Raw genomic sequence first — 17,324 nt, 5'->3', positions numbered from 1 at the left:
TTTTTCTTGTAAGAGTCAAGCTTACCTGTGGTATGAATTGTTCTTCTCTGTCTTTAGCCAAGCTGTAATTAAAATCAGAGGCTATTTCATACTCAGTTTTTTATTTCTTACATGGTCATCTAATATTTTGGATTGGATGGATAGACAAATGGACAAACATGCCCTTAGAGCCCACTGGAAAAGCTACATGTTGGATGGAAAGGCAACACATTTTGATTCATATTAGAAGAACCAATTTCTAGTCCTACAGTGGTTCTTCCATTCACTTGTTTTATGATCTTGCAAGTTTTAATCTCCGTATGCTTCATTTTACAGTGTCTTTATATAAATGCCCCTTCTGCCTATTTGTACCATTATCTTACTTCAGTCCTCATCATATCGTGCCTAAAGTACTGTAAATTCTTCCTCACTGCCAACCTGAGTGCTCTTTACATGTCTTCAGTCTGTCTCTTACACTAGCCTCTGACTAATTATTATGCAGCACCATGTATCTTACTACTCCTCTTTCTGGTAGATTTTTAATAGTTCTCTTTGATTTATAGGATAAATCCAATCCCCTGAGCTTTTCATTCCCACCTCTCAGCCTTTGTTTACATCATCTCATTCAGTAACTAACCAGCTTCTTCCTTTCCTCTTAATTTGAATTCTACCCTTAATTTAAAACTGGGCTTCATTCCCTCCTCCTCACCAAGCCTTCTCTTACCACTCTATCCCCCATTGATCCTTTTTTTTTTTTACAATTCCCTATGGCACTTGCTAATTGTTAGTGGTTTTTGACGTATGACTAAGGAAGGGTGGAGATGTTATAGCAGTGCTTCACACTAAGAGCACACTCCTTTAAGAGTGCAGGGGAGCAGCTGAGGGGCTCCACTCCCTCCTCCACCCAGCCTCCACGCTGCTTTTTCTCTTGGGCATGTTGAGATTTTCAGATTTCCTTTTTGAAATTTTTCTTCTTTTGGCAATATAATTTATTGACTATACTGTTACTTTTTTTTTTTTGGTCTTCAAGCATGTATATCTTTTTTTCTCAGTTGGGTTTTAAGTTTCTTGAAGACAGGGACCATATCTTGAACTTTTTTGCCTCTCACTTGCTCCATTGTTCAAAAAATACTTATTGATAATTTTATGAATTAATATTTGTTCTGCCTAACTTTCAAGATATTGTGAGACTAAAGTGAGAAAAAGATGCTTGAAAAGTGATGCCACGTGAAGTAAATGTTACTTCCTTTATAGTGTTGTTGTAGAGTGAGAACTTGTTGGAAGCTAAAACTTTTTCCACATTTGAATTTATTTCATTCAACAAACAGTTGAACAATGACTAATTACTTAAAATTAATGTGTCAGAGTCCACTCACACAGACCAGGAGAAATGAAAACGTTTAAAGACACACATTTGTATTGCAAGAGAAGTATAGTTGTAGAAGTGTATCCAAGTATACCTGTAGAACAAGGAAGACACACAGAAACTGTGTTTCAGTGAGTCTAGTTGTGCCTTCCCCCTCAGTGATATCTTAATGGATACAGATTGCAAGGCGAACAAGGCAGAGAAGTACCTTTAGGCCAAGGGCATAGAATATACAACGTTCAAAGACATGAAACAAGATCTTGGAAACTTACTTGGTAGAGCTAAAACATAGGAATGACTGATGAAATTGGAGCTAAGCTAGACCTGCTTAGTATGGTAGCCACTGGCCACATGTAGCTATTTAAATTCAATTAAATTTTGAAATGCAGTTCTTTGATCACACTAGCCACCTTTCAGGAGTGCAGTTGGTATACAGGCTAATGACCGTCATGTTGGCCATTACAGTTACAGAACATTTCCATCATCTCAGAAAGTTCCATTAGACAGTGCAGAGCTAGATCATAGAAGACCTTGCACATTTAATTAAGGAGTTGGACTTTGTTTTTGTAGATAATTTTAAATCTTTGAAGAGTTTTAAGCATGACAGTGACGTGATCAAATTTGTGTTTAAAAAAGATTTTCAAATTTTTTTATTGATAGAATCAAATATTTCTATCTAGCTCATAGCTTTTGCTGACAAAGTATAATTAGAAGTGAATTAGGTAGTCTGGGCCCCTTATAATTATTACAGTGGAAAATAAAATAGAGAAAAGATTTAATAAACACTCTTTTAAGGCTTATAACCCAACTGGAAAACTCTCTTGAGAGGTGTTGTTATCCTTTACATTAGTCTGAAAAAATGTTCCTTTACCTTTTTCTTTTAGTTAAGTTACTGGGTGATTAATGTTCGTGATAATGTTAGGAGATTAAAATTTTCAAAAAGTATTAATCAAGGTATTTATATTCTTATTTTGTTATAGGATTTGTCATTATGTTTTGAAAGCTAAGACTAATAACTGCCATGACTTGATAATAGCTTGACTAAATCAAGATGTTAAATAGAATTGTCATAGACTTATTAATCAAAGTAATTTAATTAGATTTACCAGCAAAATAAAAATGTTGCTTTTAGTAATATGAATTAAATTTTCATGCACATGTGCTAATTTGGCCCTTTACTTACAGTCAACCTGGTGTCCACTCCAGTTGCACTTCCCACCCCAGCTCTTTCTCCGAGCCTGATAGCTGATCTTGAAGGTTTAAACTTGTCAGCTACTTCATCAGTCATTAGCGTAAGTAATTTTCAAAATGTATTAGCTCAGTTTTCAAATGATACCATTGCATCTTTTTTTATTAAAATACAAATAATTACATTCTTAGCCTCAAACAGTTCTTCCTCCTAACAAATCTATTTCAAATTTGACCTTTTAATTTTGTAAATATATTTTTAATTAGCTCTATCCAAACCATTGTTGTGTCAATTTCTCCTTGTTATCCACACTTACTTACCATGTGTACATTTTTCTCTGGTACTGTTATATATCTCTAACTTATGAAAGTTCTTTGCCACATTGAATAAGTTTATATACATAGATTCTGTCTTGAAGAATTGTTTTCTACATGAAGAGACTCCCATTCTCATCATCATTCTACGCCTCCCATGCTATTCCTTTACCATAGGCTACTAAAACTGCCTGTTTTTATTTAAAAACTCAAGATTGTATTTCTTTTTACATTATCTTTTTATGTATTTGCATTATATATGTACATGCCTTAATGTCTCTAAGAAAATTCTTTAATATTTTTTTGGGGGACTGACTTGGCAGCGAGGCAAGAAGCTTCCCTATCTCAAAATAATGCCAAAGCCATCAGCCTGTCACAGTATCTGAAACTACAGTAACTTTTTCTGTTAGCATGTTATATCCACTAACCTTTCACTCTAAATCAGGCGTGCTACCTAAAATGTGTAATCTGTTGATATGCTTGGCCTCCTATTAATTTGTTGTCGGGAATCTGACACACTAAGCAGTAGCACAGCAAGTTCTGATGGGCACACGGGTAGCTTGAAAAGATCTGCTGTGTCAGTGGTTGCCAGGGCTAGCAGGGTACATGAGTGGTGATTTGAGCTGCCTGGAAACACAGAACTGCTTCTGCCAGAGATAAGAGAGAAAAGCACCTAATTCTTGTACAGTGCTACCAACAAATCTCCTCTTCAAAGCAAATGTGGTATCAGGGCTGTGCACCGAAACACCCAAAAGAGCGCCGTGCATTTCCCTTTAGCATCGGTCAACTCAGAAAATACAGGCGAAAACTCTTAAGTGTATCATGTTGTTTTTCAGTTTGTAGAACATGATTCTCTCTCATCACTCAGAAGTGAGTAAAGCAGCATTTGGGACTTCAGTTTGTCCTTGTTGCTAAAAGCACAAGGCACATTAGAAGTGATGAGGGGAAAGCGGATAATTATTTAAGTAATAAATATGTATTAAGCATCTGTAGGAAGCTGTAAAGAGAAAGCGGTCATGAAAAAATCTATAGTGAAGCACAGTTTTTGAGGCGAAGGAAGCACCCTAAAAACTTGGGAGGCAATAAGGTGGTAGATGAATAACTTGGGTTTGATATCAGATGACCAAAAACCAAATCCCTGCCTTGCCACTTACTAGCTATGTGACCTTGGACAAATTAGTAAGTAGCTTCTCTGCACCCAAGTTTCCTATAAAGATAATATCTACTTCACAGGTTCTTGCCAGATTAATGAGATAATAAATGTGAAGCCCTTAGAACACTGACTGGCACATTGTCATCACTCAATAAATATTAGCTAATATTTTTGGAAGTGGTATAATACGTGATAAGGGACCCTGAGTAGACTCACACTTTATTAACTGTAAGAAGAATGCAGTTGAGATTAGAAAAGCTTGTAGTAAATTTTCACTTATCACAAAGTAATTGAAGGACTCATCTTTTTACTAAAGAAAATATTTATTGAGATGGCCTCTTCAAAGGAAAAGAAAAGCACTCTATTCAAAGAGTATGCCAAAAAAATAAAGAACTACCAAGTGAAGCAGGATCACAGCCTTCATCCCCAAAAGCTAACAAAATGGTCAACCAGGTAATTGTAACAAGAATGGCAATCAGAAATTCACCAGCAACAAACCAATAAAGAAACCAATAGAACTTTAAACAAAGAGAAAAGTAGAGCCTTGAGAAGTAGAACCTATGGAAATAAATTGAGTGTTCTGATACAGAATATCATGGCTCCTGATCTCATGTTCAGCCCTCGAAACAGTGCTTTAGAAAGCTGAATCAAGCAAAGTGTAAGTTTTCTCATTAGGTGTACAAATTTAGAAAGAAATAGACTAAAGACATCAAAGGAAATACTCAAAGACTAGTCCTCAAAAATTAAAAACCCCAATAATGGTATGGGACCTCAACAAATGCAAGGGTCTCTTGAATCCTAAAATAAAATTCATGGATGAGTACATCCTTAATTTAAAAATCAACATGTTACCCCGATTCAATAGAAAAAAGTACTTCCTAATAAATAGTACAGTGCTTGATAAATGTTTGACCATGACTACATTAGAAATGTAGTGAAGTAGTGAAATGGTGCTGGCAACTCTAAATGCAAACTGATAAACTATATGATTGTATTAGCAACCCAAATCCATGAGTTGTGGTGTAACATGATTTTCCAAAACACTGAATGGTTTTTCTGGTAGTTATTCCTGGGAAATTGAGTATTTTAAAACCTTGCAATGCAGGGCCCAGCCCCCCACCCATGAAAGACTACTTTGTACTGATACGAAAAGTGTTCTAGGACCGGGTGATTTTTAAACAGGTTTTCGCGTTATGAATGTCCAGCAAGATGGGTGAAAGTTGTGGGGAACGTGGTATAATCTTTATTGGCTGAATCTTCCCTGGATTCATCCAGAAAACGGATGAGGGACTCCGTGAAACAGGCGTTATACACTTCTCCACTGATGTCGGTCTAAACCGTCATTCTGGATATGACAATTTGGGCATCTGTGTATAGAATCATCAAAATATGCGTATTGTTTGACACAGTAATCTTGTGAAAGTGTTAGCCAGTCATTCATGTCCGACTCTTTGCAGTCCTATGGACTGTAGCCCACCAGCTCCTCTCTCCAAGGAATTCTTCAGGCAAGAATTCTGGAGTGGGTAGCCATTCCCTTTTCTAGGGGATCTTCCTGACCCAGAGATTGAACCCAGGTCTCCTGCATTGCAGATGGATTCTTTACCGAGCCACAAGGGAAACCCAGTAATCTTGTGTGTAGGTTTTCTTCGAAGGAAATAATGAGAAATACAAAGATTTATGTGCATGGTTAGTTACAAGCACAGTGCCTGGTGATAGGAGGATGATGGTTGCATCAAGCATGGCAGAGTCAGATTAAAGGATGTTGTATAGTCTTAATAAAAATGGTTTTATAAATCTTTGAATGAGATAAAAAGTGTGGCATAAAATTAAGTGATGAAACAATATAAAACATTATGTATTTTACCTCAGCTTTATAAAATTCTATGCTCACACTCTTTTTTAAATGTAAGGAGAATGAAAGAAGAAAAAATGCTATTATATGTAGTATTTTCCAGAGTTTCTCTAGGCAAGGAGTATATATATATATATATATATATATAAAACCCAAAAAGCAGTCATTTTGTAATAGGCATGGTAAGCATGTATATGAATGACTAGGACGCCATTTTATTGACACCTAATGTTTGTCTTTCTGAATCAACATCAGTAATTATATTAAGCAAGTAATTTGATTTTCTCACCTCTAAAATAAAAGCAAAGTAGATCTCCGTGTTTCCTTTTAATTCTAGCATTCTATGAATCTGTGGAATTTTGAAGCAAACCAATTAATTATACTGGGATGATTTGAGTGTTTGTGAAAATAAATGGATGAAACACTTTTTAGCATATATGGTGACTTCTGTTTCATCAGTTCAGTTCAGTAGCTCAGTCATGTCCGACTCTTTGCAACCCCACAGACTGCAGCACGCCAAGCTTCCCTGTCCATCACCAACTCCCAGAACTTGCTCAAACTCACATCCATCAGGTCTGTGATGCCATCCAACTATCTCATCCTCTGTCGTCCCCATCTCCTTCCACCTTCAATCTTTCCCAGCATAAGGGTCTTTTCAAATGAGATCATTCTTCGCATCAGGTGGCCAAAGTATTAGAGTTTCAGCTTCAGCATCAATCTTCCCAATGAATATTCAGGACTGATTTCCTTTAGGATAGACTGGTTTGATTCTCCTTACAGTCCAAGGGACTCTCCAGAGTCTTCTCCAAGACCACAGTTCAAAAGCATCAATTCTTCGGCGCTCAGCTTTCTTTATGGTCCAGTTCTCACATCCATACATGACTACTGGAAAAACCATAGCCTTGACTAGACGGACCTTTGTCAGCACAGTGATGTCTCTGCTTTTTAATATGCTGTTTAGGTTGGTCATAGCTTTTCTTCCAAGGAGCACGTGTCTTTTAATTTCATGGCTGCACCATCTGGAGTGATTTTGGAGCCCAAGAAAATAAAAACTCTCACTGTTTTCATTGTTTCCCATCTATTTGCCGTGAAGTGATGGGACTAGAAGCCATGATCTTAGTTTTCTGAATGTTGAGTTTTAAGCCAACTTTTCCACACTCCTCTTTCACTTTCATCTAGGTCATTAAGGTCTTTTTTTTATCGGTCTTCTGTGTATTCTTGCCACATTTTCTTAATATATTCTGCTTCTGTTAGGTCCATACTACTTCTGTCCTTTATTATGCCAATCTTTGCATGAAATGTTCCAGTGGCATCTCTGATTTTCTTGAAGAGATCTCTAGTCTTTCCCATTCTGTTGTTTTCCTCTGTTTCTTTGCATTGATCACTGAGGAAGGCTTTCCTGTTTCCCCTTGCTATTCTTTAGAAATCTGCATTCAGATGGGTATATCTTTTTCTCTTTGCCTTTCGCTTCTGTTCTTTTCTCAGCGATTTGTAAGGCCTCCTCAGACAACCATTTTGCCTTTTTACATTTCTTTTTCTTGGGGATGGTCTTGATCACTGCCTCCTGTACAATGTCACGAACCTCCGTCCAAAGTTCTTCAGGCACTCTGTTTATCACATTTAATCCCCTGAATCTCTTTGTCACTTCCAGTGTATAATCATAAGTGATTTAATGTAGGTCATACCTAGGGTCTAGTGGTTTTCTCTACTTTCTTCATTTTGCAATAAGGAATTTATGATCTGAGCCACAGTCAGCTCCTGGTCGTCTTTTTGCTAACCATATAGAGCTTCTCCATCTTCAGCTACAAAGAATATATAAAATATTATTTTGGTATTGCCTGTCTGGTGTTGTCTGCGTGTAGAGTAGTCTCTTGTGTTGTTGGAAGAGGGTAATTGCTATGACCAGTGCATTATGGCAGCCCACTCCAGTACTCTTGCCTGGAAAATCCCATGAACGGAGGAGCCTGGTAGGCTGCTGTCCATGGGGTCGCTAGGAGTCAGATAGGACTGAGCAGCTTCACTTTGACTTTTCACTTTCATGCGTTGGAGAAGGAAATGGCAACCCACTCCAGTGTTCTTGCCTGGAGAATCCCAGGGACGGGGGAGCCTGGTGGGCTGCCGTCTATGGGGTCGCACAGAGTCGGATACAACTGAAGCCTCTTAGCAGCAGCAGCAGTGCGTTCTCTTGGCAAAACTCTGTTAGCCTTTGCCCTGCTTCATTTTGTACTCCAAAGCCAAACCTGCCTGTTACTCCAGGTATCTCTTGACTTCCTACTTTGGCATTCCAGTACACTATGATGAAAAGGGAATCTTTTTTTGGTGTTAGTTCTAGAAGGCCATGTAGATCATCATATTCTCTGTCATAGGTGATTTTTATTTCAGTGAGTTTTTATTTTCTTATTGTACTAAGCAGGCTTAGTACAATATGGATAAGTTTTATTTTTTGAAATTACCAAAATATTTACAATGAAATCCAAACAGTTCCTTTTTCACACTAAAGTGAAAGTCAGTCAGTCATGTCCAACTCTTGCGACCCCAAGGACTGTCCAGTCCATGGAATTCTCCAGACCAGAATACTGAAGTGGGTAGACTTTCCTTTCTCCAGCAGATCTTCCCAACCCAAGAATCAAACCAGCTTCTGCCGTATTACAGGCGGATTCTTTACCAGCTGAACTAGTAAAGATTGTGTATAAACAAAGTATTTATTTCAGTCTTCCATGAGACTAATTGGTAGTTGGCCCAGAGATGGCCAAAAAGGAACATTTTAGTGCTTGCTAGAGTATTTCAGATAATCACGATGGTGTGATCACTCACCTAGAGCCAGACATCCTGCAGTGTGAAGTCAAGTGGGCCTTAGGAAGCATCACTACGAACAAAGCTAGTGGAGGTGATGGAATTGCAGTTGAGCTATTTCAAATCCTAAAAGATGATGCTGTGAAAGTGCTGCACTCACTATGCCAGCAAATTTGGAAAACTCAGCAGTGGCCACAGGACTGGAAAAGGTCAGTTTTCATTCCAATTCCAAAGAAAGGCAGTGCCAAAGAATACTCAGACTACCACACAATGGCACTCCTCTCACACGCTAGCAAAATAATGATCAAAATTCTTCAAGCCAGGCTTCAACAGTATGTGAACCATGAACTTCGAGATGTTCAAGCTGGATTTAGAAAAGGCAAAGGAACCAGTGATCTAATTGCCAATATCTGCTGGATCATCGAAAAAGCAAAAGAGTTCTAGAAAAACATCTATTTCTGCTTTATTGACTATGCCAAAGCCTTTGACTGTGTGGATCACAAGAAACTGTGGAAAATTCTGAAAGAGATGGGAATACCAGACCACCTGATCTGCCTCCTGAGAAATCTGTATGCAGGTCAAGAAACAATAGTTAGAACTAAACACGTAATAATAGACTGGTTCCATATAGGAAAAGGAGTACATCAAGGCTGTATATTGTCACCCTGCTTATTTAACTTCTATGCAGAGAAAATCGTGAGAAATGCTCTACTGGATGAAGTACAAGCTGGAATCAAGATTGCCGGGAGAAGTATCAATAACCTCAGATATGCAGATGACCACCACCCTTATGGCAGAAAGCAAAGAAGAACTAAAAAGCCTCTTGATGAAAGTAAAAGAGGAGAGTGAAAAAGTTGGCTTAAAACTCAACATTCAGAAAACTAAGATCATGGCATCTGGTCCCATCTCTTAATGGCAAATAGATGGGGAAACAATGAGAGACTTTATTTTGGGGGGCTCCAAAATCACTGCAGATGGTGATTGCAGCCATGAAATTAAAAGATGCTTGCTCCTTGGAAGAAAAGTTATGATCAACCTAAATAGCATATTAAAAGCAGAGACATTACTTGGTCATCAAAGGTCCATCTAGTCAAAGCTATGGTTTTTTTAGTAGTCATGAATGGATGTGAGAGTTGGAATATAAAGAAAGCTGAGCACCAAAGAATTGATTTTGAACTGTGGTGTTAGAGAAGACTCTTGAGAGTCCCTTGGACTGCAAGGAGATCCAACCAGTCCATCCTAAAGGATGTTAGTCCTGAATATTCATTGGAAAGACTGATGTTGAAGCTAAAACTCCAATACTTTGGCCACTTGATGTGAAGAACTGACTCATTTGAAAAGACCCTGATGCTAGGAAAGATTGAAGGTGGGAGGAAAAGGGGACAACAGAGGATGGTTAGATGGCATCACCGACTCAGTGGACGTGAGTTTGGGTAACTCCGGGAGTTAGTGATGGACGGTGAGGCCTGGCGTGCTGCAGTCTGTGGGGTCACAAAGAGTCAGAAACAATTGAGCGACTGAACTGAGAGTATATCAGTAAAGAAACTGAATTTTTAGTGAATTACTAGAAAAGTTTTTTTTTTTTTTTTTATATATTATTGATAGGCTGCTGCTGCTGCTGCTAAGTTGCTTCAGTCGTGTCCGACTCTGTGCGACCCCATAGACGGCAGCCCACCAGGCTCCCCCGTCCCTGGGATTCTCCAGGCAAGAACACTGGAGTGGGTTGCCATTTCCTTCTCCAATGCATGAAAGTGAAAAGTGAAAGTGAAGTCACTCTGTCGTGCCCAACTCTTAGCAACCCCATGGACTGCAGCCTTCCAGGCTCCTCCGCCCATGGGATTTTCCAGGCAAGAGTACTGGAGTGGGGTGCCATTGCCTTCTCCAATGATAGGCTAAGAGTTTCTAAATTCTTATACCCTAGAGCCCCAAAATTCAGTATTGGCAATCCTCAGAATATTAGTCCTCTGGAAAGGATGAGAAAAGAAGAGGAGGGATAAAGTTTGCATGTTAAGAGTAAATGTGAAATAAGAATGAATTATTCCTGGTGACTCAGACAGTAAAGAATCCGCCTGCAATGCAGGAGACTTGGGTTCGATCCCTGGCATGGGAAGAGGGATAGCAACCCACTCCAGTATTCTTGCCTGGAGAATCCCCATGGATAGATGAGCCTGGTGGGCTACACTCTATCGGGTCACCGAGAGTCGGGCACAACTGAGCGACTAAGCAGAGCACAGCACAAGTATGAATTGTTTACCTAGGCTATTAGAAATGTTAGAAAATTGGAGAAACATTTGTTTAATGTGGCTAAAGCATAACGTAGAGGTGGAATAACCAAGTCTGTGATGCTGGAGAATGTTGGTGACATACTATCATGAGAAAATTATAGTAATGATTTCTTTCTTATATCTCGGTACATATAGAAAAGTGATAATAGGTGGCTCAGATAGTAAAGAATTTGCCAGAGACCTGGGTTCGATCCCTAAGTCGGGAAGATCCCCTGAAGAAGGGAATGGTTACCCACTCCAGTATTCTTACCTGGATAATTCCATGGACAGAGGAGTCTGGCAGGCTATAGTCCTTGGGGTAGCAAAGAGTCGGACACGCCTGAGTGAATAACACACACACAATATTTGTGTTGTGCTCTGGAGTAAACAGAGATGCTGCAGATGGGAGGTACCCTTGCCTGGAGCTCCAGTTGCACAGGTAACACCTGACATTTCTGAGGTTAATGGCAGAGGCAGTAGCACAGCATACCTCTGACCCATTTGTGGTACATTAGTGAGGAAGCGCTGACTTAGCTGCTGTAATATAACCAGTTTGATCCTCATGGATCACAGTCCCTAAGTGGAATTTAACTTAGGAGGCTGTGGGAAGGTTCATTAAGAAAAGCAATCTTTATAAAGGACAGCGGTAATATATTAAGGAGTAGTAAGTAATTCCAAGAACAGTCCATGAAAGAGAAACCAGGGTTGCAAAAAGGAAATGTCAGTTTGATACAATATGTTATTTGGAGTTAGCCCAACTTCATGTTACAGGCTTCCCATGTGGCATGGTGGTAAAGAATCCACAATCCGCCTGCCAAAGCAGGAGACTGTAAGAGATGTTTGTTTGATCCCTGGGTGAGAAAGATACTCTGGGGAAGGAAATGGCAACCCACTCCAGTATTCCTGCCTGGAAAATCCTGTGGACAGAGGAGCCTGGCAGGCTACAGTCCATGGGATCTCGAAGAGTCAGACACAACTGAGCGACTAAGCACATGATGTTATGCAGAGTCCTTCAGACTGGTAAGTGTGTCCAAGACTGCTGAGGCAGCTGCAAGTTGAAAGGGTTTTCTGAAACTACTCTTAAGTATGATTTTCTAGATCAATTCACACAAGTCAGGTAAACCCTATGTTTAGGGTTACAGTTTTACTGTGGCATGCTCATGCTCAATCACATCAGTCATGTCCGACTCTTTGCAACCGCATGGACCATAGCACACCAGTCTCTGTACGTGGGATTCTCAAGGCAGAAATACTGGAGTGGGTTGCCATGCCCTCCTCCAGGGTATCTTCCCAACCCAAGGATCAAACCCGTGTCTCTCTGTCTCCTGCATTGGCAGGTGGGTTCTTTACCACTAGTGCCACCTGTAAGTAACAATAGGAGAAAATTAGCATCAGCCAAAGGAAAGAATCTATGGAGGAGATTCTGGTTGTGTCCCAAACTCAAAGCTTTATTCTCCTTGTGTTGGAGTTGGTAGTATATCCAGGAGTACTGCCAACCAGCGTAGCTCCCCAAGCTTAGATATATAGTTTTTATTGAGGCTTTACGACATAAGCAATGTCGACTGAATTAATTGCCTCATGGCTGAACTCACTCTCTAGTCTTTCCCTCCAAGTCAGTCTGATATCAGCAGCCTGGAGCTCCAACCCTCTACATTCATATGGTTGGTCTTTCTGGTGTGATCAGCTTCCATCTTGGGTTATCTGCTTCACCAAGCTTTCTAGGGGCCCACCAGGAATAATCAAGGCACTCCATCACTCTGGAAATTCCAAGTCTTTAGAGGCTACCTCTCAAGACCTAGAACAAAGTCCAGATCTGTCTTTAAATGAGACCAGATTCCATACTACATATGCCAGGTGTGTTTTTTTCATTCAACAAGTATTTATTCAGGGCGGAATATGAGGAGGAGCCAAAGATGTAGTTGTATACAAGGCTGTGTTCCAGACCTTAGGGAGTTTCCAGTTGAGTAAGAGCAAAACAAAATAAAAATTTCCTCAAAATTAAGTAACTTCAGTATACTAAGTATTTTCATTTTGTAACATAGTTTGCCCTTTGGGATATTTCTACAAATGGAGGTTGTCCGGATTTCTATGACTATATACATAAACACGGTTATTTTATATTAGCTAAACTCCATAGTGCCACCTGTTTCAGTAGTAGCTTAAAATCTAGCAGGAGTTTTGACATTTAACACAGTTTAGAATTTAAATATCTGAACTACCATCCCTCTAACAAAAAGTAGATGGATAATTTTGAGTACATGGCTGTTCACCTCTACTTTCTTGAAGTGACACTGTGGACCGTCACTAAATCACTTAATGAAGAAATCAGATCAGATCAGTTGCTCAGTCATGTCCGACTCTTTGCGTCCCCATGAATCGCAGCACGCCAGGCCTCCCTGTCCATCACCAACTCGTGGAGTTCACTGAGACTCATGTCCATCGAGTCAGTGATGCCATCCAGCCATCTCATCCTCTGTCGTCCCCTTCTCCTCCTGCCCCCAATCCCTCCCAGCATCAGAGTCTTTTCCAATGAGTCAACTCTTTGCATGAGGTGAAGAAATAGATTCTCACAGTGTCCAGTAAAGACAGCATCAGCAGCATTAACCTGAGTTTTGTGCATATTATTATGGGTAGTCAGCATGGAATTTTCCTATGAGCAGCCAAAAGGTGGCATTGTTTTATCAATATGAAGCTACTTAACTAAGGGCCCCCCCAACCCCTTCAGGACTTCCCGTTGGCTCAGTCGGTAAAGAACCTGCCTGCACTGCAGTAGACCCAGATTTGATCTCCGGGTCAGGAAGATCCCCTGGTGAGGGGAATGCAATCCACTCCAGTATTCTTGCCTGGAAAATCCCATGGACAGAAGAGCCTGGTGGGCTACAGTCCATGGGATTGCAAGAGTGAGACATGACTTATGGACTAAACCAACCCCTTCCAGGATTTACAGGCTGAAAGTAAGAAATAGAAAACCTGTATGTAATGCCCTTGAACAGGCAGAATGACGCAAGGAAAAGGCTTTTTTTTTTTAGTACATGAACCAAGTTTACTACCTGAAGTTCGTGTTTATCATTAGTTCTGTGCAACTTCCTCTGAAAGGAATATAGGAAAACTGGCAAGTAGGCCTACAGCTTCTGCTGTTGACAGAGATTGGCAACTACTTGAGTTACAGCTATCCATGGTTGGGAATGAGATCCTGACCCAGTTTATATTATAGGAAATTAATCGGAAAATCAAGAGTACCTATCGGACCTGCTTTTGGCACCGAAGTCACTTTGTCAGTTTTAAAACAACATGAAAAAACAAGCCATAATTCATGATGCAGAACCTGAATTTCTCAGTCTGAATTTGCTAAAACAGCCTGTGGAATTACTCAGATAATCGCATCATAATGATGGACAGTTGTAACTGAATTTGATCTCCATTTCTCAAAAGTGGACTTAGATCTTAGCTAGACCTTTCACCTTTTTTAAATTGATACTGGGCTAGGGCATTTTACCGAGAAGGCAGTGGCAACCCACTGCAGTACTCTTGCCTGGAAAATCCCATGGACGGAGGAGCCTGGTGGGCTGCAGTCCATGGGGTCACACAGAGTCGGACACGACTGAAGCGACTTAGCAGCAGCAGCAGGGCATTTTAATTTTGTTTTCCAATCTGCTGTCTTCTACCGCCAGAGTGCTGGCTTTCTTCTAGTTTGTCTACAAGGACAGATTGCTTCCAGAGTTTTTGTACAAGGGTCTTACTAAGTTGTATGCTAGATATTTCACGAATACATAGCCTCATTCCCATACAAATGATAACATGTCTGTGGTAAAGATTGTTTTCTGATACGCTGGAAAAACTCTATTTTTTTAAATATGTGTTTTTTATATTTTAAAAACTTAATCAAGCCTCAGGCTAAGAGACAAATCCAGCTCAGATCAAAAATTTCCTTGACTTTAAAGACAGAAGAAATTATAAGTTAAAATTAAAAATAATTTTGTCATTTTAAATTTGGGAAAAATCCTTTATTTGTTCTGATGAAAATGTCAGTAGTCATGGAACTGTGGTAAAAATAATGAAAAATCACTGGCCTGGGTCTGCTTAAATGGAAAACATTTTTTAATTAAAGTCTGACAGTATTTTGTGCTTCCATTGCCCAGCCATGTCCCATCTTATTCTTTTATTTAATTCTCTTCTGCATATGAGTTGCTTTAATTTTTAGTCTTTAAGCTGTATTACTGCTTTATCTTTTTATTTCTGTATTAATTCAGAAGTCTCATAGTTAGTAACAGACCATTATCATCTCTCCCTGTCCTAGATTATTAAAAGGAGCTGCTTTTAAAAAAGATATTGTTATCAATTTTAGCTGTAGGTTTTTTATTATAAAAATATTTTTTATTTGCCTTAAACAAATATATGGCAATCTTAAGTCTTGAATTCTCCACAGTGAAAAATCCACTATATCAAGTGCTAACAGTAGTTTTTATGGCAAAACAGAAAAAAAGATTACCACCAAAACAAAGAAAATATGTGTATAAATTTGTAAGAAACAGAAGGATTAAAGACGTGATGGTAAAGAAGGCCTGGGCCTTCCTGTTACTCTGTGGTGAGTAATTCCTCTCCTTGCTGGGGGTTCCATCTTTAGAGCTAAGGCAGTTCACTTGAGACTTTTTCCCTAAGATTATTGTTTTTAGTTTTCATTAATTACCATTATATGTACTACACTCGGAAATAAAAGGTTTTAGAGTGCCAGTTATTTAAAAAGAATTTAATCTTTCTTGGCAATTTTCCACATTTGAAATTGATTGAATATTGTATTACTGTCAACTGCCATGTTGTGAATTTTGTTGCCTGTGTTGAATTGTGATATCTACAGTGAAAAATATTTTTTAAGCTTTAAGATATCTTAGGTTATTATGCATTGGCTAGTCATGTTTTAATTATTATTTAATTATGTATCAATCACGTTAACTTCTATTACCTCTGTTCCTCTTTAAAAGCTTGCCAAAAATTTTCTGAACATAGGACAAGGCATGGTATGGAAAATTGATTTTCCATTCCATTAAGTGTTATTTAATAGTATTAAGTCTTTTAACATGAAAAACTTTCCCTAAACATGAAAAATCTTACTGTGATACTTAGAGAAACTTTGTTTCTCTTCACAGGAAAAGAAAATGAATTTAGCTTTCAGGCACACACCAAACTAACACTAAGAAATTAATTTATTACCAGAGAGAGGAGAACATGGAGTAAAAATAGATAAGTACAGTCTATGACCCTAATATCAAAGAAAAGTAAAAGCCACTTATCTTAGAATATATCAGATATACTGTTACTCAAATCATTCAGGAATATAATTACAGACAGCTTTTATAGGCCTATCAATATGGGTTATTTCTCTACATTTGCGGCTGTTCCACATTACTGAATATATAAATATCTCCCCTAAATTCTAAATTATTACTAAAGGTCTACTATACACTTCTGCTAAAAAAGATAACAAAACAGATTTTTACTGTGTTCTTTAACATGCATAATTTAGGTTAGATACCAACAAAATGTAACTTATGTGTCTTGTTTGAATCCTGACTGAAGCAAACCAACTCTAAGAAGACATATAAATATATATCCGACAGTCAAGGAAATGTGAACACTGTATTTTACATGAAATTGGGCAAGTTTTTTTTTTCTTTTAGGTGTGATAATAGTATTGTAAGTTTTCTTGACAAGTCTTTATCTGTTAGATATACAAACCAAACTGTTTACTGATGAAATTACTGTATCATCTGACATTTGAAGTAGAACAAAAGATTAAACAAGATTGGGCAAATACTGATAGTTTTTTGAAAGTTAGTGATGAGCACTTTGTTCTTTATGTTATTCTCTCTGCTTTTGTTTATGTTTGAAAGTTTTCCTAGTAAGTTTTTTTTTTAAAAGTACACGGTTTCAGAAACTCATTTCATATTTTCACTGAAGATCTTGGCGTCCATGCTTCACTACGTATGTGCCTTGCCAAAGTTATCTTGTAAATTTAAGATAGTGCTTAAATTTTGAGTTCCATTCAGATTGTCATCTGTGAAATAAGAAGACTGTAACATGTAATAGATTGTTTCTAATGGCCCTCAGTTCTAGCTCTTTAGAAGTCTGTGGGAAATTAAGAGGGAGACAGCAAGTGACTTTAGTAAACATCAGTGTCAGTGTAGGGTAAAGGTGCCTTATCTTTTATATTAGAAATATATTAATCTAATAAGACTTAGACTCTGGATCCCTGGAAGATAGGACAGGGCCTTTTTATTGGCCTTTCTGTTCTCGCTGCTTGATCTATAATAGAAATTCATCAAAAGTGTATTAAATGAATGAAATTAATCTTTCCTGTTTTCCAGTTTCATTATTATAGAATCCTTTCCCTCTGATGTCATCTTAAAGACTGTTGTT

At 38.5% G+C, this 17,324-nt stretch overlaps 1 protein-coding gene across 2 annotated transcripts in view; it reads left to right on the top strand.

The window, feature by feature from the left end:
* AP3B1 (adaptor related protein complex 3 subunit beta 1) overlaps positions 1–17,324 on the top strand; it is a 235,741-nt gene that overhangs the window by 158,159 nt on the left and 60,258 nt on the right. For both annotated transcript variants that reach the window (XM_070377253.1, XM_005899718.3), the window contains one exon: positions 2,531–2,637. In XM_070377253.1, the coding sequence (XP_070233354.1) occupies positions 2,531–2,637 (107 nt within the window). The remainder of the gene's footprint in view (positions 1–2,530; positions 2,638–17,324) is intronic.

This window comes from Bos mutus, chromosome 10 (assembly GCF_027580195.1).
Source record: "Bos mutus isolate GX-2022 chromosome 10, NWIPB_WYAK_1.1, whole genome shotgun sequence".
NCBI lineage: Eukaryota > Metazoa > Chordata > Mammalia > Artiodactyla > Bovidae > Bos > Bos mutus.
The sequence above is the reverse complement of the archived record's forward strand: the minus strand, read 5'-3'. Positions and strand labels throughout refer to the sequence as shown.